This window comes from Peromyscus leucopus, chromosome 8b (genome assembly GCF_004664715.2).
Source record: "Peromyscus leucopus breed LL Stock chromosome 8b, UCI_PerLeu_2.1, whole genome shotgun sequence".
In the NCBI taxonomy this organism is placed as follows: domain Eukaryota; kingdom Metazoa; phylum Chordata; class Mammalia; order Rodentia; family Cricetidae; genus Peromyscus; species Peromyscus leucopus.
In genome coordinates, this window is record NC_051086.1 from 7244013 (window position 1) to 7265666 (window position 21654).

General features: G+C 45.4%; 1 protein-coding gene across 1 annotated transcript in view; it reads left to right on the plus strand.

Moving 5' to 3' along the window:
* The first annotated feature begins 17294 nt into the window (after nucleotides 1-17294).
* Nucleotides 17295-21654, plus strand: part of Nsg2 (neuronal vesicle trafficking associated 2) — a 58891-nt gene continuing 54531 nt past the window's right edge. Inside the window, exons 1-2 of the mRNA XM_028893335.2 lie at nucleotides 17295-17476; nucleotides 18339-18488. Coding sequence (XP_028749168.1) covers nucleotides 18360-18488 — 129 coding nt within the window. The 5' untranslated portion in view covers nucleotides 17295-17476; nucleotides 18339-18359. The remainder of the gene's footprint in view (nucleotides 17477-18338; nucleotides 18489-21654) is intronic.

Below are 21654 nucleotides of genomic sequence, written 5' to 3' on the forward strand. Positions count from 1 at the left end.
ATGAACACTTTACTGACTACCTGGGATGGAATCTTTAGCACACTATGTTTATGATTTTGGCTAAGCTGTTTAATCTGTTTGTGCCTAAGTCTTCTCTTTGTGAGTTGAAGACATGACTGACACTTGCCACAGCAGGTCATTATAAAGCCCAGATGAGCTAAAACACGGAAAGTGCTTCTAACAATACATGCAATACAAAACATTCACTCATGTCACTGCTAACTGAAAAAGCCTAGCTATGTAGCCCAGGCTGGCCTCAAACTTGCACGTGCTGGTCTTAGCCAGAGGAGAAACCCTTCCTGCTTTCTGTTGATTTCCCCACGTATTTTGTCCCAGCACTGGAGCACTGACGTGACATTCACATCTACTACTCACTGAATTCCTTTGTACGTTTAGGTAGAGGCTCATTTCCATCATCAATACCCATTTGTTACATTGTCACCTTTGAAGACTACTACCTCATCACTGAACGGCATCAAGTTTGGGTGGAGTGTATAATGTATTCATTTTATTAATTAATCTAAAATTTGTTTTCATCTTCCTGATTTAGTGAGGTTTTGTTGCAATTACTGTCCTCTTTTTAATCTCTTGCAACAAATACCTCCTTTATTTTTGCTTCTTTTACACTTGAAAGAAGTAATGATATTACTTCAACTCTGAATATTGCTACCTTTACATGATTATTTTTGAGGTGTTTTATACTTGGTTATTTGTTTCTATGCTTAGTAAAATGATTTTACTTTCTTTCCATTACTAAATTATTAAATTTTATTGTTTCTATAATGTATATAATTTGCAAGTGGAACTGTCTGTATATTTTCTGCTTTGGAAATATATTAATTTTTTGTGGCCTCACATATAAGCTATTCCTATTGGTATTCTCTGAACATGAGGCAAAGTCATATCTGCTATAGACTTATATGTAAATATTGACTCATGTCTCTTACTTTATTTAAAGCTGTGTCCCTGTCAATATGTTATGTGCTTGACCTGTCAGGCATGAGTGAGGCACGTTCCACCAGCACCCACCACTGCTCTGAAAGCCCTTGCTCTGAGGCTATGACATTGACATGTGGTTTCCCAGTGTCCTGTCTTCTCAAGGGCTTTGTTTTTATGGATGAAAAATGACCGAGTTGTCTTATTTACTGTGTTTTGGTTTTAACTCTTCTTAATCTGAAGTTGAATTTCAAACCCTTACTTCCATGTTTTTGTGTTTGTTCTTTTCAACCTTTCACAAACTTTGGGGTTTTTTTAATTTAAAATTTTTATTTTTATATGTATATGTGTCTTTCTGCCATATGTGTGTGGGTCCCTCAGAGAGGGCATTGAATTTCTTGGAGCTGAAATTATAGATAATTGTGAGCTACCCACTGGTGCTGGGAACGGAATTCAGGTCCTCTGGAAAAGCAGCTAGTGCTCTTTACTGCTGGACCATCTCTAGCCCAGGACTTTGTTTCTTGACTATATCATAAGGAATCTTTTTTTCTTTTTCTGCTTTTTTCAAGACAGGGTTTCTCTGTGTAGCATTGGCTGTCCTGGAACTCACTCTGTAGACCAAGCTGGCCTCAAACTCACAGAGATGTGCCTGCCTCTGCCTCCTGAGTGCTGAGACTAAAGGTGTGCACTGCCACCGCCCGGCATGGGATGACATTCCTAAAGTAACTCCTGTGAACATGTGTTGTCTGATACTTGTCACAATTTCTCTGATTTTTATAATTCTTTATTCTCCTCGTTGTTTTCTATATAAACTATTTTCCAAAAAATACAGAATGTACATATAATTTTTGAATTATGTCTTCAGTTAGCTTTGTCCAAAAGCACTTGGACTGACATTCGTCTCCCAGCCTTGAGAGTGGAAGAAATGTGTTGGTCTCCTCCCATGAGTATCTCAGCACTTGGCACTCCTTGATTCCCCTAGCTTTCCTGCCCATGTCTCCTGTTGGTCAGCTTCACCTCAGAAGTCAAACCCCACTCTTATTTTCACTGATGCTTGATTTCCATGGTTTAGAGAAATGTCCAATTCCTCACACTCTTGTCAGAATTGGAAGCAGGAAGAAAAGTGAATCTAATGTGTCGTCCCCCTCCCCTCAGGTGGCTGCCCATGATATGTTACCTTAAAATAATTATTTTACATATATGTACATTTCAAAGGATCTGAATGCTCCTGGGATCAGTGTTCCTTATATCTTAGGCTTTAATGTTTCATTTCAGGTACAGGTAAACCCCCATGAAAAGGACAATAAGAGCACTTTGCATATTTCATTATAAACCTTGCTGTTGGCTTAAGAACGTAAAGGTCGGATGGGAATCTGAGCCCGTGAAAAATCTGTTCCCAGAAACTCCCAGAGGCAAGCATAAAAGGGAGCTATGCTCGCACCATCGCTGGGTGCTCTGTATTGAAAGTTCAAATAACAGAAGTCAGAAAGCTATGAAAAGCCAGAGATTCTCTTTCTTCTTAAAAGGGGGAGGGGACATCGTTACCTCTGATGTAAAGGAAAAAAAGAACAATAGCCAAGCAGCAAGTCTGGTCAGGGGTTCTCTTCTGGCTGCCTGGAAAAAGATGAAGAAGGCAATTTCCCAAAGCAAGGGAGGTGAGCCCTCCAGGGTGAGACTGACCATAACTTAATCCAAGCAGAGACTTCCAAAGAACTTTCCAATTAAGCTCTAGGAATCCATTCAGGAAGATATAAGTTGATCAGAATAAAGGTTTTATGAGAAAGTTTTTTTTTAATTTTGCCTAGGAATTCGTAAGTGTGACAAGTCAAGAGCCCCATTTTCTTGTTAAATGATGCACTAGTGTCTCTTCTAATAAAAAGGCTTCCTGGTGTGTCCTATAAAGTCAAGCACAATTAAATGGAAAGGGCTCACAAAATGTCAACTGTAAGAAGCTGTAAACACAGGAAACTTGTAACAGTGCTTCGGGAAGAGCCAGGGGAGGGATGGGCACCCAGCAGTCTCAAGACAGCTCTTAGCCAATCCCACAGTAAGCATGAAGCTGGAATGGCCTTGTTCCTTTATCCTAAGTTGAGATGCAGTTTCAAAACCCTGGGCAAGGTGGTTCTCATCTAAGGCTCATTATCAAAAAGGGTTAAGACTTGGGAGTTACCAATGAGAAACTGAGAAACATGGACTTCAGTCCTGAAGGAAGTCTGCCAGCCATGCATCTACCACAGGCTCTGTTGTAGGCCACCCTTAGGCCATACTTTCTCTGTAGAACACTGTCCTCGGGTGTGATCTGGCCATTGTCCTCCTAAACTCTCAACAACTTCCATTACCCACACTAGACACAACTGGGCCCATTAATGTTCCATCACTACTGGGCCTAAATTCTCCCTGAGATAAATATTAGTAGTTAATGATTGCTGTGAGGGAGGGGTTTATGAGGCTCTATCCCTCCCTGAGGAGTATATGGTCAGTTAACAGTTTCTGGGAGATGTATTCAGCCTTGTAGCCACTGATAAGTCCCCCTTGCTCCTGGGAGTAACCTAACTAAACTCACTGGCTCACCGAGCTAGACTGAGTGGAATTGTTTCTTTTGTCTCATATTGGTGGGTGAATACAAGTTAATCTCCCTAGGAAACAGTCAACACACCCACTGACTTTGGATATACCAAGTACTCTTTATATCTTGATGACAGATTGCCTCTGGAATCTAGACCCATATCTGTAGTTGATTGCTTGCTAGCTTCACTTGAGTGGTAAGTCATCGAAATCTCAACATGTCCAAAACTGAACTCATAGCCCCTATTATGGACTTCATGTTTGTATAATTAGCCAAAAGTATATGTCATAATGAAATTCTCACTGCAGTAGTATTTGGAGGTGGGTCTTTGGAGAGGTGATTGTATCATAAAATTGGGCCTTATGATTCATACCTTTACAAAGGGTCCCCAAGAGCTCCCTGGCTCTTTTCTTTTCTCCCCTTCTAGTTTTCTTTTTATTTCTTTTTTTTTTAATTGATATAAGAAGTCAAGAACCTGCAAAAGGAGAAGCGACTAGCCCCCGACCATGCTTCGCATGACTTTGCATTGCTAACCTCCCGAGTCACAGAAACACATCTGTGCAGCTTGTTAGGACCCAAGCTGTTGTACCCAGTGCTGCCATCCTGAGTGGTCTGCTTCACACCTGCTCCTTGTCCTGCCTCACATCATCCAATCAATTGGCCCACCCTCCACCAGCATTCTAGCAGCTCCTGGCACCTCCTTCCTCACTCCTTTTCTAAATACTTCTCTAAACCCTTGATAACTCTTCCTTTCAAATCTCCCCCTAGTCAGTCTGCCCCCCCCCCATCATCAGGATCCCATTTCAGTCCAATTCTGACCAGACTCTACATTTATAGATGTGGAACTGCATTGCCTGAGATTAGCAAGGTAACAGGTAGACTGTGATGTTCTTTCTTTGTTTTGTTTATGATTATGAAGGGTCTATGTGCCTACAGGAGGACTCTGTCTCACGAGCACAATGTTATTTGCCCAGTTCTTGGCAGGGCAGGGTGCTGTCAGCAGGACAGACATAGTATTGGGTAAATTGGAGCCCTGTTTCTTCATTAGTGGACCACAGCCCCAGGAGCATACTTCTGAGGCCTTTCCTCCCAATAGCTCTGGATGCAACATTTTACAGAAGTCTGTCTGGAAGGTAGGTCGGGTCTCAATGGATAGATTGGCTGTAAGAGCCCAGGTTTCAGTCTTTTGGTTCCCATACCCAGGATCTTGGCTTATGGGAGTGGTGGGCCGTTCCCAGGGAAAGGCAAAGAAGGTGCAGTAGGACAACCACAGTCATAGGGCCCGTGTCAGTCTTCTCTTTAGTGAGCTGGTGATGACCCATCGGTCACGGTCCTCCACAGCCTCCTTCAGCTAAGCATGGTGGATCCACAGGGTGATACCAGAGACCTTTACCTCTATAAGGGTGGTGAGGACCATAGTGTACAGGCCTTTCAACATTGGATCCAAGCCCCAGGTTGGGATCCTCTTTACCCACACAAGGTCACCAGGCTGGAACTTGTGGGCAAGCTCCAACATGGACAAGGGCATGGCTTCAAACTGTCTGATGAACAATCCTCAGGGCTTGCTGTGGGGTCTGTAAGGATTTGAGGAGGGAATGGTTCATAAATTCTGCTTTAGGAACATCTCTGAGCTTATGGAGGAGAGGGGAAGGCCTCACAAACATAATCTCAAATGGGGTTAATCCTTCTCAATATAGTGTGCACCTGGCCCTTAGAAAGGCAAATGGTAGGAGGCTGGCCCAATTTTCACTGGTCTCAAAGACATACTTAGTTTCCTTCAAGGTCTATTAATCCTTTCTACCTGTCTTGAGCTTTGAGGCATACAGGTACAATGTAGTTTGAGGACTGCATTGAGGACCTATGCCAGATTTTTGGAAACTTTCATCCTGTAGGCTTGGGCACTGTTGGACCCCAGGGAGAGGTACACCCAAATCTGGGAATTCACTCTTGGAGGAGTTTCTTGGTGACTACTGAGGCTGTCTCCATTTGGATGGGATAGGCCTCCATCCATCCAGAGAAGGTGTCTTTGAAACTAACAACTTTGAAACTAACAAATGGTTCTACCCAAGAACTATGACTTTGATCTCCATAAAGTTCACTCCCAGTGCCCTCCAGAGGTACGTCCTCAGGTATGGGTTCCTTCCTGGGTTCTCTGCCTCCTTTGGGCTTTACTTGTGCCCAAGTGGCACATCTGCATACAATGTCCTTGATAGGACTGTCTAGCTGAGAAATGTAATATATGGGCCTGAGTAACGCAGCAGTCTTGTCCCCAGATGGGTAGCCCAGTGGAGTTTGGACATCTGTTTTCCAGTAGTGGAAGGGAGTACAGGTCTCCCATCCAACAAAAAGCCCACCCATTAGCCTCCCATTTGGCATCCTTCCTTCTTGCATACTTGGTTTCTTCCTGTGTGCAGGCTGATGCTGGCATCATTCAGGTTTAGTCAGGGGAACCAAGATTTGGAGAGGCCCCACTGTTCCAGGGCCACCATCCATGTGGCCAAGTCTGTTGCCCCATTTCCTTGGGCCATGGACATGGATTGTGGCATGTGCATACTGACTGTCCACATACACAGTGATGGCTTTGTACTTCCCCCATGAAGTGCCTGGGTTAATGACAGAAGTTCAGCCCTTTGTGCTGAGGTCCCTCAGTTGAGGGACTGTGTCCACGCCATCTTGTCCAAGATGACAATGGCAGGCATACCTGATTCCCATCAGTGTACAGCACCTCTTCCACTGCTCATAGCAGATACCTCATAGGTCAGGTCTGACAGCTTGACCCTCATCAGTCACTTCCAGGCAATCATGGAGAGGCTGTTTGGTTATCATCTGCCAGAAGGCTGGCTGAGTTGATAGCTGAAGTTTTACAAGAATCAGAGATGGTCAGGATCCAGGAGAAGTGCTGGGCATTGCACGTCCACCCTTTTGAGGTCCCCCTCAAGAGGACCTCTAAAGAGCATGCCATGGTTAGGAACAGTGGCCCAAGGACAGTTTATCAATTTCTTTTACTAACGTGACTTTACTAACATGCAACTGCCCACAAACAAGCTGTCCAACCAGCAGAAATAGGATCAAGTACTTTGGATAGTTAGGCCACGGGCCTCTTTCAGAATCCTAGTATCTGGGCAAGGACCCTCTTTATAATAACCCGGGCCTCACTTGAGTACAAGAGGATGGGTTTAGAGACATGCGGGGGTGGGTGGGGAGGCTAGAGCTGGTGCAAAATTGAGGGCTTCCCTCAAGGCCTCGAAATCTCTTGGTTCAGCATCAGTCCATTGAAGTGGCTGGGTGCTGCCAGTACTGGCATACAATGGCTAGCTTCACAAACTCAGGTGCACACAAGTGTCAATACCCAACTGCTTCCAGAAATTCCCATCTGTTTCTTTATCATAGGCACAGGGATCCATAGGATCACCAAGATTCAGTGCTGAGAGAACGTTTGTTTGTCTCTAAATTATACCCCAAGTCAGTGACACAGGGTGCACATAGTTGAGCTTTCTTGACTGAGACCCAATCCCTTAGAGCCTGTGATGCCTCTACCAGACCTTTTTACACTCCACCTTTGTTTCTGAAGCTGTGAGGAGGCCATCCACAGACTGTAACAGTGTGCTTTCCAGGTAATTTTGCCAGAAACTCAGGAGGTCAGCGCTTAAGGTCTCATCAAAGAGTGTAGGAGAGTTTTTGAACTCTTGTGACAATCTAGTTCATGTCGGTTGGCCCGTAAATCCTCCCTCAGGATCTGTCCATTCAAAGGCAAAAATGTATTGGACAACAGGAGGTGAAAGAAGGTGTCCTTAAAGTCCAGAGCTGTATCTACTTGTTTCTCTGGAGGCAGGAGACTCAGGAGCATGTAGGGGTTAAGAACCACGGGATGAATAATCTCTACCCACTTGCTGACCTCTCTGAGATCCTGCATGGGTCAGTAGTCCTGGGTGCCTCACTGTAGGACTGGAGGAGGGTCGGGGTGTCCCAAGGAGAATGGCAGGGCATGAGGATCCCTGCTTTCTTTGGCCCATTGAAGTGTTTAGCAATTGCCTGTTTGGCTTCACAGCTCATAGGATAACATTTGATCCATACTGGGGTGGCAGTACTTAGTAACTGAATGATAACTGGCACTCGGTAGGGTAGCCAATCCCATTGGGTTATTAGCCCAGACACTAGGATACTGCTGTTGCAAGTCCTGCAGATATCCCAAAGTTTGAGTGTTATTTTCATGTTCCAGACTTGGTTGGACCCTCTAACAGGGGCAGGTCACATGACTAGGAGTTGGGGGCTGAGTGGGATTCAAGGTAGGATGGGCAGTGGCCTCCCCAGAGGATATGGTTGCCTGTAGTTTTTGAAATAAATCTCTTCCAGTTAGGGGATAGGGACAGTCTTGTGGACTAAGAGTTTGTCATGGTACCTTGTCCCAAGTCCACCATCTGGGAGGTCATCCAGAAACAAAGCAATCTGTCCAATTGCCCCTGGGATGGCTGTCCGTTGATATCACTGGTCCAAGCTGCTCTGTCAGGACTGAATGAGCTATGCTCCTGTCAACCAAAAATTTAACAGATTTGCCCCTTACCTTTAATGTTACCCTGGGCACTCAGTGGGATGGAACCTCAGCCATGTCAGTTCTCGCCCAAATGAAGAACCGGTGTCATTTCCCAGTGTCCTTTTCACTTTCATGAAATGCATTGGTTCTTCTCTAGCTTCTTCTCTCCCCAGCATTCCTGGCTTCCCCCTCTGGGATCTCTTACTGGAGTCCCTGAGCATGGCCAACTATTGCCTAGGTCAATCTACAGAGTCACAGTCAGTATAAACCTTTTGAGCAATCTCCAATAATTTGGACCTAGTCATACCCTCACAACTTCTGTCTACTGGAGTTTCTACTATATGGGCAGGCTATATAACAAAAGCAGCATTGGTTGCTCAGTGTTTTTCTGGGGCATCTGGATCTACAGGGGTAACATCCAGGAAGCTTCACAGAGGCACTCAAGGAACCCAGCAGGCTCTTCTTGGGGCTACTGTATAAACTCGATCACCTTAGATTGGCTGGTTTCCTAGCAGCCTCCTTTCCTTCAGTCCTCCTCACAGGGCCTAGTGAAAACTGTCCAGAGCCTCCTTACCTTGGTCAGGGTTAGGGTCCCCGTCAGGTTGGACGGCACTGTCCAACAGTGATCCCTTTCCCGGCTTGGGGTGGCTTTCCTAATCTCAAGCTGGGTCCTAGCCTGCTCCTCACTGTGAAGAGGGTGGCCAGGAGCTGCAGACAATCATCCTGGGTCAGCTTTTGGGTGTAAAAGACTGTCTCTAGGAGACTCATGAGAGCCTGAAGTTTTTCAGAGAATAGTGGGTTCTGAGTTTTCCAATTATACAGATCATTGGTTGAAAAGAAACATAAACCATGAGAGGAATGTGCTGGGTTTGGGTCCACCAGGGGTGCCTTCCTTAAAGGGAGGATGAGGGAACCTGTGACACAGGGAGGTTCCTCCTGGAGCCCCCAGAGCCAGAGCCACTCCATGTGTGTGGAGGAGAGAGGAGGCTTGAGATAGAATAAACCTCCTCCCTCTACCCATACAGCATGGCCAGGGGAACTATTTTCCCTTCCCTGGGCATGGCCCAGGGCAGCACTGAGATATACAGACAGGAAAGTCCTATTCTTCTGGAAGACCAAGAGAACAGACAGAGGTTTGGGTTTCTCTGGGCAACATGGCAAAACCAAGAGGATTCAGGTCCCCAGTGAAAGGGCACAGGTCCTAAGCCAGGGGAATGGGTCTTGTTCCAGAGAAAGCCACTGATCAAGATAGGGAAACTGGTCAGGGTAGCTGGGGTCTCTAGTCACCACATTCCAGACCACTTGTGCCAGCTGTGGGTCCAGCGAATGTCATGAATTTCTCAGACAGTCCAGAGTTTTCCAGATGAAAACCAGACACTCTATCTGTCCTTGTCCTCAAAACCCTCCATGCACTTCAGCAGTGTCTTGGGACTGCTCACTCGCTCTCCAATGTCTGTTTCTGACAGAACTGACAGACACACAGTAAAGACAACCAGGGGTGGCCACCTCACAGGCTTAAACCAGGGAGTCCAGTGACATCTCTCACAGACCCCATTCACCTGAATTAGGGCTTCACACAGCCTTTCCTAAGTATCCTACACAGGAGTTGCCATAAACAGACTCAGCTCTGGACAGGAGGAGTTTCCTGTTGAGGGTGGAGGTGTTGGAAGCCTCAAGGTCAACAGGAGCAGAAGCAGGAGACATTTCTAGGGCCCTGGAATATTTCAAGGTGCACACCTCCTGGAAACTGTCCTTCCCATGCTACTGGCCCAGGGGATATGAGGACCCCAGTGTCTCTGGGAATTTTCTGGGGCCTGCAGAATGTTGGCTGAGCATGGTCAACTACTGCTTGGGTCAATCTTTTATTTTGCTTTTCTTCTACAGCGTCACAGTCATTATAAACCTTTTGAGCAATCTCCAATAATTTGGACCTAGTCATACCCTCACAACCTTCAGTCCATCAGAGGACACACGGACACACAACCAAACAGAAAGTCTTTACTCTCATTGGCCAGCAGCTGCATGGGGAACTCACTCAAAGCATGCAGCCCTAAGCCTCGCCATTCTTGCCTGCTTATGAACAACACCCACATCTTACATGGACACCCTTCAGTTAGCAGTATCTGTTAAAATAAGCAGAACTATAGAAGGCAGAGCAAGGTTAGTACGTACATTTAGGGACTTTCCCAACCGTGGATGATGCCGGATCAGGTCTTGGTTCTCATTGTTGTCAGATGTTGGGGTCTATGTACTGGGCTCTTAGGTCAGAATGGTGCCTCTAACATGGCGTCGGTTGTGCTAAGGTCTCGGAGCCTGTTACATACAACAGGAAGATTCCAGGGGCTCAGCAGCCAGCTAGTCTACCCAACCCGCAAGAAGAACAGTTTGGAGAGAGAACTTCTTTCATCCAGGCTTAGTGAGAGAGCTTGTCTCAAGAATTAAGTGGTGAATGGATGAGGAGGATTCTGATGTCGACTTGCAAGCTCTACGGGCATATGCACTGGGGTGCCTACTTACGCCCCCACACAGAGAAATCTCTACCCCTTTACATTTATGGTTATTACTACCTCAAAATGAAATGGTGATAGGGGAAAAAAAAGAAGCTTATCTTGGTGGCGCTTCTGCTGAAAACAACCAATCTTGGTTAAAATAAAAGAAAGCTATTTAAAAAAAAAAAAATTGAAAGCCTGCTAGTGTGTTAGTCTTCTTTCTGTCTCCACACGGAACACTTGTTAGTAGCTGCGGTTTGGGAGGTCCAGGCTGTAATCAGTAAGCCCCAGATCAGTCTGTGGGCTGGGAGTGAAGTCACATGTCATGGTCAGGGTGCCTGGCACCTAGTCAGTCAGGAAGCTTAGAGACAGAGGTGGGGACTGGAGTCTTAAAATCCCTCCAAGGGAGGGTCCCCAAAGACCTGATGACCTCTCATTGGCTCCCTCTCCCCCAAAGTTCTATCAGACCCCCAAACAGCACACCATGGGCTGAGCCTTTGCCATGTAGGCATCCAAACACAGCAGCCCAAGGCACAGCAGTTGGACTCAGAGTTCCACGTCTGTTCCCATTTTGTCCTCCTTACATTATTGCCTCCATGGGCTGAATTAGGAAGTAGGTGAAATTACCTGTAAAGCTGGTCCTCCTTATCTTCAATCTTGTTTCTTCTATTTAATCTTGTCCTATTCTGTTAATTTAAAAAAGGATCTCTTCAGTAGGTACCTAGTTGACTCATTCAAATAAAGGCTCCTGGACATAATTATGTCCTCTTCAGGCACCGTAACGACCAACAGTTTTAAATTGCCTTTACTATGCTTCTCTGCTCTCTGTTTGGCCTCTGTCGAAGCAGTGGCATGGTGTTTTGGGTTGGGTTGGGTTGGGTTTTGTTGCCTCACCTTCAGTGAGTTATTGGTTTTCCTATTGCTGGCTTCTAGGAATCCTTTCTGTATGCTGAGTATGAGTCCTTGATCAAATACATGCCTTGCTAACCTTCTCAAAGCCCCGAGATTGCTTTTTATTCTTTTTATTTTTTATTTTGTGTATATAAGTGTTTGCCTACATGTATGTATGTGTACCAAGTGCATGCCTAGTGCCAGAAGAGGCCAAAAGAGAACATCAGATCCCCTGAAACTGGAGTCACAGGCAGCTACTGGCTGCCATGTGAGTTCTGGGAACTGAGTCCAGATCCCCACAACAGCAGCTTGTGCTTTTAATCTCTGAACCACCTCTTCAGCTGCCTTTCCTCCCCCTCCCCTTCCTCCTCTTTTTCTTTTTTGTTTTGTTTTTCGAGACAGGGTTTATCTGTGTAACAGCCCTGGCTATCCTGGAACTCACTTTGTAGAGCAGGCTGGCCTCGAACTCACAGAGATCCACCTGCCTCTGCCTCCCAAGTGCTGGTTATAAAGATGTGCACCACCACCACTTGGCCCCTTCTTTTTAAAAGTGTCTTTGGGAAACCAAAAAAATCTAAACATTAATGAACTCCAGTTTATCAAACTGTTAAGATTGTGTCTCTGATGTTAGATTTGTGAACTCCCTGCCTCTCTAGGGCACATAGGATTCCTCTGGTGTTTTTCTCTAAGTGTTCTAGTTTGATGTTTTTACCAACCTATGACCTACTTTGTACAAGACAGGAGGCACAGGTCAATTTGCACTGTCGCAACATCATTTTTTTAAAGACCGTCTTTTCTCTGTTGAATTATCCTTGGACTGCAGTGAGCAGTTAGTTGGGTGTTCTTGGGGAGGGGGGGCTACTTTTATTGACCTGTCTTCTGCCACCGAAATGCTGACTAAACTGCTGTATCTTGATAGCACATCCTGAACTGGGTAGAATGATTTTTTTTTTTTAAAGATCATTTTAGTTATTCTAGTTCCTGGATTCTCCATACACGTTTAGAGTGTTTATAATACTGAAGATTATAATAAAAATTCACCTGTCAATCAATTCCTAGAGAACTGCCATTACTGCTACAGTGGTGAGTGTTAGTCACAGATTCGCTGCATCTTCAAGCATCTGGCTCTTTGAACACTTTCATCAGCATTTTGTAGCTTGCCATCTAGATCCTGGATGAATTTGTTAGACCAGTCCCAGGATTTCATCATTTTTGAGAGATAATGCGAATATTTTTAAAAAACCATTTAGCTGCTGGTTGTTTTTGCGAGCACGTAGAGAGGTGATTAATTCTTGCACATTCCCGTGTCTCCTTACTTCCCTTCTATGTCAGAGTTCTTTTATTGTGAATAGGGAACAATTATCTATGTATATGTGCATACCCATATATGCATGCACATATATGCATACCCATGTGAGTTGCTGTGCACCACGGGCATACAGGTGCTGTTGAAGGAGTGGGGGGCACCTAATGTGAATGCTAGAAACTGAACCCAGGTCCTCTGCAATAGGACTAAGTACTCTCTCTGCTGAGCCATCTCTCCATCCCCTGGATGCTAATTTTGATCAAATTACTTTTCTCAGTCAACTGCTTTTCTAGTGTAGAGCCCACTTACTTATTCATCATACATTGCTAGTTTTTTTTCCCCTGTGGCTAAATTGGATTTTCTAATATTTTGTTGAAGATTTTGGCACCTACATTTTAGGATGTATTGGCCAGTGACACTCTTAAATTATATTGTCTTTATCTGGTTTGATATTATTGTGTCACTGGCCTGGTAAAGCAAGTTAAAAATGCATGTGTGGTCGGGCGTGGTGGTTCGCTCTTTTATACAGCACCTCCTGTGTGGTTGTCTGTGTCAAGATAAAGCTGAATATCTCCTTCCCAGCCACTGGGAAATTAGGGCATTCCTGGACTGACAGATATACTGTGCTAAATTAACTGGCTCAGGGGGACTTTCAGTTTTCCTGTAACTGGCAATTTTTCTGCCTTCTGCTGGGGGCTATCTGCTGATGTCCAGGGGCATTTTTTTTTTATCAACACAACTTGGAGGAAGATACTACTGGCATCTAATAGGTAAATAGGGATATTGTCAACAAATACGCATGACAGCCTGCCCTCTTCTCCCAAAAGTAACTATCCATCCAATGTGTTAGTGGTCTTGAAGTGAATGAATCCTGTACTGCATCATTGCTGGCTTTCTGTCTGCCACATACGTCCATTCATTCACTATAGCTGTACTGACATCTGCCATTGTAACTGAGTCCTGTGTGAGAGCACTTTCTCTGAAGGTGCGGGGTCATGTACATAGACACTTTATTTTTCAGTCATACAGATGTTAAGATTGTGATGCCTTCTTAGTGAATCAGTCCTGGTTGGTCGCAAAGTCGCCTGTTATCTCCACTCATTTTCTCTCCCTGGGGTCCCCTGGGTTTGGCACCGCTGGATCATGTGATGGTTCCTGTCCTCGTGGCTGCAGCTGAATGCCTGGCCAAAAGCAGCTTCCGGGTGGGAGGCTTCACCCTGGCTCCCGGATCTGGAGTTGCAGTCCATCCCAGCAAGAAGGCCTGTCTGTGGGATCGGCATCTCCAAATATCAGGAAGCAGAGGGAGGACTTGGCCCCACACAGCCAGCTGGCTTTCTCCTTTTCCACTTTTACTTGTTCTGAGACTGCTCATGGGAAAGTGGCCCACCCCTGGTTCAGGGAGGACCCTCCCCACTCAGTTAATCCTCTCTGCAGGAGCCCCCAGGGACACACCCAGAGGTGTGCCTCACTAATGCCCTGGGTGCTTCTTAACCCACTCAGGTTGACGGTGACAGTGGAAATGAACAGCATCATCACAGTGCATCTGTCTTTCTAAGAACCCTTTATTGAAGTGTTTTCCTTTGTGGTTCTTAAACAGCTGGACACACCAGGATGCCATCCCGCTGTTCTCTAAAATACATAACAGCACTGCTCATGACTATTGCAGGCTGCAATGGGAACCCCCACCCCTCCCACATGCCTCTTACAGAAATGCAGCTCAGACCAGCCATGCTTGTCAGGAAACCTCATGGATCATCACAGTAAGCATGCTGCCATCCTCTGTTGTTTTCTGTTTCTATCTTGGGTAGTTCCCTGAAGACTGAGGATCAGGATAGAGGCGGGAATGTACTCTGCAATCTGAGTCTGTGTGTTCTGAATGGTCACTGAAATCCATGGGCCTTCCTAATGAATGGTTTCCTTAGCATTGCCACAACAGTCTAGTCGGGTTTGGTTTGGTTTGTTTGGAAAGACCCAGGAGGTTGATATTAGAGGTCAGACAGACAGAGCACCGACTTTCCTGCCAGTTTGTCTTAGGCTCATGACTTGATCTTGTGATCAAGCCTAAATGTCCTGGAAGAGGTGGCTGATGCTGACTAACTCTGTATAGGTACTGACCTAGTTACATTGTTGTGTTTGGACTATGTATCTTATTGGTAGGATGCAGTTCATTTATATTTTCCCTTCATTTTGACAAATCTATTTTTAATTACTTTATTTATACCACTTACATTTAATGTAAGTACTGATATGTTTAGAGATAAGTATACTATTTCATTTCTTTACTCTTGTTCTCTCAACTTTTTGTTTCTATTTTTTTCTGCCTCTTTTTGGTTATTTGAACTTTGTTTTATTCTATTTCAATTTGCCCATTGCATTATCATTACACACACACACACACACACACACACACACACACACACACACACACTGAATCTTTGTATCTTCTTGGCTGTCCTAAGATTGCAACAGACATACTTAACTTTTCACAGATGACTTGGATTCACCACTTTACCACATCAAGTGGTCCATAGAAGCACTGATATGATCTCGGTTCTGTTCCTCACCAAAAGGTGTGATAATATTTGCTTTCAGCCCTCAATTTTTTTTTTAATACCATAGTGATTCTCTCTTATTTGGAACCCCTCAACTTCATTCTCCAACAAGGTAAGAATCCTTACATGTCACTCCAACCACAGTCCTTGTCTTAGTTGGGGTTTCTGTTGCTGTGAAGAGACACTATGACCATAGCAACTCTTATAAGGAAAAGATTTAACTGAGGTGGCTTGCTTACAGTTCAGAGGGTCAGTCCATTATCATTATGGTGGGATGTGGCAGTGTGCAGCCAGATACAGTGAAGAGAAGGAGCTGAGTGAGTCCTACATTTTGCAGGCAACAGGAGGTGGTCTGAGACTCTAGGCGGTAGCTTGAGCATAGGAGACCTCAAAGCCCACCTCCACAGTGACACACTTCCTCCAACAAGATCACACCTACTCCAACAAGGTCACACCTTCTAATAGTGCCGCTCCTTTGGGGGTTATTGTCTTTCAAACCACCACAGTCCTAGCAGCTTATCTTTTAGTCTCTCATGTAACCATGTCTGGATTTCTCCTTGCCTCCAGACAAGCCCTTTTCTGGACCTTACTAAACTCTAGGGACCTCTGGGCTTGAAAAGTGTGGGTTTTTTCTTGTCAATCAGTCATGAACTGTCCCAGAGAATTTCTTTGTATTTTGGAGCAGCAGCAATAGAATTGGATAAAAATGTTCTCAGTTGAACATGTGGTTGTTGACTATATGGTGTTGACCTTGTGCAATGCTTGAACCCGACAATCATTTAGGTCTTTGGAAAGGAGGGGGAGGAAGATGAATATTCTTTAGAATGCTTCCCTCTCACATACTACATCTTCTCTTAATATGTGCAGCCCTGATGTGTGACAGCCTTCATGGCCTCATACATCTCCTTACAACATGCATTTTATTCCTAAACAGTACAGATGACACATACTTTTCTATGTCTTTTAACTAAATAGGGTGACTTTTTGCACACAGAACAAGATATTTGAAAATCAAGACGGGGTGCTCCATACTAGGGCAGATGGGTCATGAAACACAAGATTGGGGCTGCAGCTGGTAATGAATAGCCAAGAGTGATTTAAGTCATGACTGGGAGATGTCAGTGGCAATGGACTTGAACCATCCCTATGGTTGGGCTAGGCATTCAGAACACTGTTCACAAGTCAAAGGCATTTCTGAGGGCATATTCTCTTCCCATATTCACTACCGTTCTGTGATGGAAGTGTAATTCTCAACCAGAGACGAGGAAGCAGAGCTCGAGAAAGCACAGCTGCACAGTGTACAAGAGTCACACAGCCAGTCTGCGTAGGGCTGACACAGCCACTTCACTCTGGACATCAGACTGGGGGCCATCTAACATCTTGTCCTAGATATGGACTTTGGGGACAGAGAGTCAGGATTCAAATCCCAGTTCTGGTCTTTTCCAATCCTGTGACCTTAGCTGACCTGGGCAAGCCTGGGGCAATTGTGAACCAAACTCACATCTGTGCAGCACTTCATACTATGCTTTCGGTGCTGGCGTGTCCACACTGCGTGTTGTCCCCATTTCCAAGTCAACGTTAGAAACCACATTTTGCAAATGAGGGCGGGAGCTTGAAAAAGACCGGAAAGGTGTTACTGCATGGGAAATGGAAACTAATTACCAGTTTACTTTCTCTTTTAACTCCAGAGCAGGTGTTTTGAACCATTCTGTTTTATAATATTGTTAGGGACACTTTAGTAAGGGGTGGGCCTTTCCCCTAAAACAAAAAACAACAAAAAAACAACCAGTGCCTGCTCTTCCAGTCCCTGCCCCCGCCACCAAAGATTCAAGAATCGCAATTTACATAATTGTATAATTTTTAAAAGCCAGATTATTGTTTTGGGCATAACCAAAATCCCTTCCACTTTTTTGAAAGCGTCCTATGCAGGGGTTGTGGCCATGCATGAGAAACAGCAGGTGGTGCCAGATGACAGGTGGTGTGGGAGCCGTCCCCGGTGGGAGGCGCGAGCAGGCGAGCAGGCTGGCAGCTGCCTAGATCTTCTCTGAGCGCTGGCGCCTCCTCGCTCTCAGAAGCTCCGGATCCAGGCACGCGAGGGCTGCTTTTTCAGCGCCGCGAGCTCAGGCTGTGGAGGGAGGACTCCTGTTTGTCCTCCTCCTCTACATATTGGCTTGACTCTGCTCTGACCCCCACCAGGGCTGCACAGTAAGTAGGCATTTGTTTTTGTTGCCCAGCCTCCTCCCAGCCCTTACCACCCTGTCATCCCCACAACAACCCCGGTCTGTCTAATTATGTCCCACCCGCAGGATTGACAGGAGAAATTCAGTTGTGCTGGGCTTTTGAGGGTGGGGTAAAAGCAATGCTTGACTTCAAAGGGAGCTGGAGAGAAATAAATGTGATTTGTTTATTTAGTTGGCAATCTTGCAATATGGGGGCTGCTAACTTTCCATGAAAAAAAAAAAAGCCCTTGGCTATTGAGGAAATGGAGGTATTTCATGGCTGAATAACGAGATCAGGTTCAACACAGCCTCTTTCTGATTTAGAAACCGGGATCTCATGCACAATCTACATATTATGTAAAAAAAAAAGGGGGGGGTACAGTGAGAGATATTGAATGCATTTAATTGTGTTTTAGAGATCAGGGAAGAAAAGGCAAAATAGCAATGTGGGTGGTGAGGTAAAATGTATCCTACTGCAGGGGACCCGGAATAATGGAATTTCCTTTTGTGCAGAAAACAAGCCTGCCAGTGAGGTTCTGGGGATACGTTAGCCATGGTGTCTTGGTATTTTTGAGCTCTTTTTTTTTTTTTTTTTTTAAAATGAAGGTCTGAGATTTTTTTTTCTTTTTTTACTGCTTCCTAATTTGAGGGTTGGTGAACTCGGTGGACAGTTGGCACACTCTGCTGGTTAATGAAGTTTCCTTGGACAATGGGAATCATGTCAGGAAATCTAGTGGGAGATTGATGGCTATCACCAGATTGGGGGCTGCTGGATGGAGGGGGCTGAAGTGAGCTGTTTTCAGCCCCTCACATTCCTGCTGTAACCAGAATCCTGCTGCTTGCCTTAGGTCTGGAAAAAAAGCAGAAGTATGGTGAAGCTGAACAGCAACCCTGGAGAGAAGGGGGCCAAGCCGCCTTCAGTGGAGGATGGCTTCCAGACGGTTCCTCTCATCACGCCCTTGGAGGTTAATCATTTACAGCTGTCTGCTCCCGAGAAGGTAATAAGGGATCTTCCTTCCCTTGTCCCCCAGTTTACCCCAACTCAAGATCCCAAGCAGCAAAAGATTTTACCTCCTCAAACCCTTTCGTTCTCCCAACCAATAAATAGGCTCCCTTCCTTAGAAAATAGTCTATCCAGGATGAGATATCTCTTGTGTTATCGTAGATTTATGGTGTTTGTTCATATCTACATATACAGGCAAGCAAATTAATGTTTTCTTGTTAAGATTTTATTATGGCAGGTGAATACATATAAGCTTCTACATGGTGATGAAGATTTAAAAAAAAAAAAAGCGTGTCTTAATTTTCTTGAGGTGTTTCAGAAATGGATTGGTATAGATAGGAAGGCAGAGACCTGGACTCAGTCCCACAGCTCTCTGTTTGCACCTGCTAAGGTCGCCCCTGTACTGGGAGTTGGTTATAAAAAGACGAAGTTACAAAACCCTTCTTCAGATGAACACAGTGCATCGTGGTAGATACTGGACCCAGGCATCACAAAGGGTGGGGAGGGGCAGGGAGGGGAGTGGGAAGCCAGAGAGGTGAGCTGCAGAGGACAAGATCCACACCAGAGTTTTGAAGGTGAGTAAAGCTTTATAGGTTTGGGGAGGGGAAAGGTATTTAAGGCAAAGACAAAAGCGAATGTACAGGGTGTGGGAAGCTCCCGGGGACAGTGTGGCGTGGCTGCAGGAGAATGTCTAGGGAGACGAGACTGGGAAGCAGCCTCGGGCTGATGGCGCATCTCCTGACGGAAGAGCAGAGGTGGCAGAGGGATGTCATCCCACTGACATAGGTAGGAGAGCGTGTGTGAGGTCTACCAGAGAGTAGAAGGCTTTAGGGGGTGAGCTATTGCTCACTGTGAGAGGTTTGCAGGTAAATGACCCTGCCCCCCAGGCTGGAGATGGAACAATGGATCATTCCATCCATTCGATTGTCTTCATTGGCATCTCCAGGAGGGCATTGTGCGTCTTAACCACTGGGCTCCATCCAATCGATGAAGAGGAACTGAATCCAGATAAAGAGCTAGCTGATTGACTGGGGCTGAGTCATTTGTTTTGAAAGCACAGAGGTTTTTGATTGAAGAATGTGTCAGGGTGGGTGGTAGAAATAAAGAGTTGTTGAGCTAGCCTGAGAAACTAACAAAGCCTTTTAGAAAGAGCTTTGAACATGCAATGGCCGCTAAAGAAATATGAAGAGATGGTCCTGAGAACTCGCCTCCGGCCCATCAGCCACACTCAGTTTTTTACTTCATATTAGAAACACTGAACGACTTAGGAACTCCTATTATTGAGGTCACCCCCTGCCCAGAGCAATTCTGTCAGAATCTCTAGGATGAGACCCAGTCATCAGCATAAACGCAGTCTCCCCAGATGAACCCCATGTGTGGCCAAAGTCAAGCAGCTCTTAACACACATGGGAGTCTGGGATTCTGAACTCACATTATAAACCAAAGCTTGGGTTGGTCCAAACACAAGGAAAGACTAAATGGGAATGTTTGGGCCTGTATCCAGGCATCTATGGAGGTTTCAAAGGAAAAGACATTGTCTTGAGGTTCCTCAAGTTAGTGGCCACATGTATGTGTCTGAGAGATGTATGACAAAAAGGGACAGTGGGAAGGCCACCTCCCCGCAGCCTTCCACACAGTTGCGGGCCATCTAGAGAACAGTGTGCCCTCTCTCCCTTTACTTGCCTAACTCCCTCAGAGAGTTCTTTTCTCACACTGAGCAACCAGCCCACACATATCAGGAAGTCAGCCTAAGGCCAGAATAGTCAGCTCTTGGTAGTGTGTGCCTAAAGATGCCGAGTCCCTGAAGAGGAACACCGCATAGTCCCTTTGGGGCTCCTAACAGACTCTTCCCACCAGGTGGGTGTTAGGTTCCCCTTCTGTGGAACAAGAAAGCTCCTACCTCAGGTTGTCAGAACAAAATCAGATACGCCCTCAGATGCCAAGTGGCACAAAGCCAAGAAAAGAAGAGTAATTAACATGTTCAAGTGCTTTATAAAATGCCAAGCACACACACACACACACACACACACACACACACACACACACACACACACTCTTTTTACTTCAGTCTTGCACTAGTAAATAGACCCTGGTAAGGGAATAGCTATTTTGATCCAGTGTTTAAAGAGACTCAAACATAGACTGGTAATGTAACTTCTCAAAGCAAAGTTGATAGAGCATCTGGATGTAGAACCTGGGTGGTGGTGTTCCAGAACCTTCCACTTCAGGAACAAGGAGTGAACTCGGTCTGTGAGTCCTCAGATTTGATCTCTGTTCTAACTCAGTCAGGAACCCACCATACAGAGCAACTGTCTCTGAGGTCTGCACCTTCTCTGAGTGGGGAATTTTCTCAGTGGTTTTCTGTGCTGATACACTGAGGCTGTATTACTGTTTGTTGCAGCTTTGGGGGGCAGGAGGTTAGACCTGTGGATCATACATAGGCAAGTGCTCTACCATTGAGCTGTATCTCCAGGGCAGATTTTATGGTCTTTACAAAAGCAAACACATTCCCCCCACCCTCCCCCCCACCCCCACCCCACCCCCCAACCCTGACAGCAGAACAAACATGTTAAAGGCGAATTTCAATCCAGAGGCTGGCTTCTCTAAATGATAGCTGTCATCACGGACTAGAAGAAACTTTTCAGCCTGCTTCAAATCCTTATTTCTCCTTTTACTGACATCCCCCTAGCTAAGCTCTGAGAAGTTTCTTCCTTCCGTCCTTTGGTCCTTCCTTCCTTTCTTTTTCTGTTCGTTCTTCCTTCCTCCTTTCTTCATTTTTGTTTTCATTTTGTCTTTTGAGACAGCATCTCTCTGTGTAGCTTTGGCTGTCCTGGAACTACCTATGTAGATTAGGTTGGCCTCAAATTCACAGAGATCCCCTTGCCCCTGCCTCCCAAGTGCTGGGATTAAAAGGAGTGAGCCACTGTGCTGGGCTCACTGACAAGTTCCTCAAACTACCTCAGTCTCAGTCTCCTTATCTGTGAAGTGGGGGTAGCAGTGGAATTCGCAGGAGGCTAAGAGAGAGGGGGGGTGATGGGAGCCCTTTGATTAGATTCCCGTGGAACGGTGTTGGAAGCTAAGGTCATATCAGGAAAATTACTTGCACCCTGTGTTAAATCATGGTTTTCCCTTTGGAAACTCCAAGACATGAAGTGTGCTCA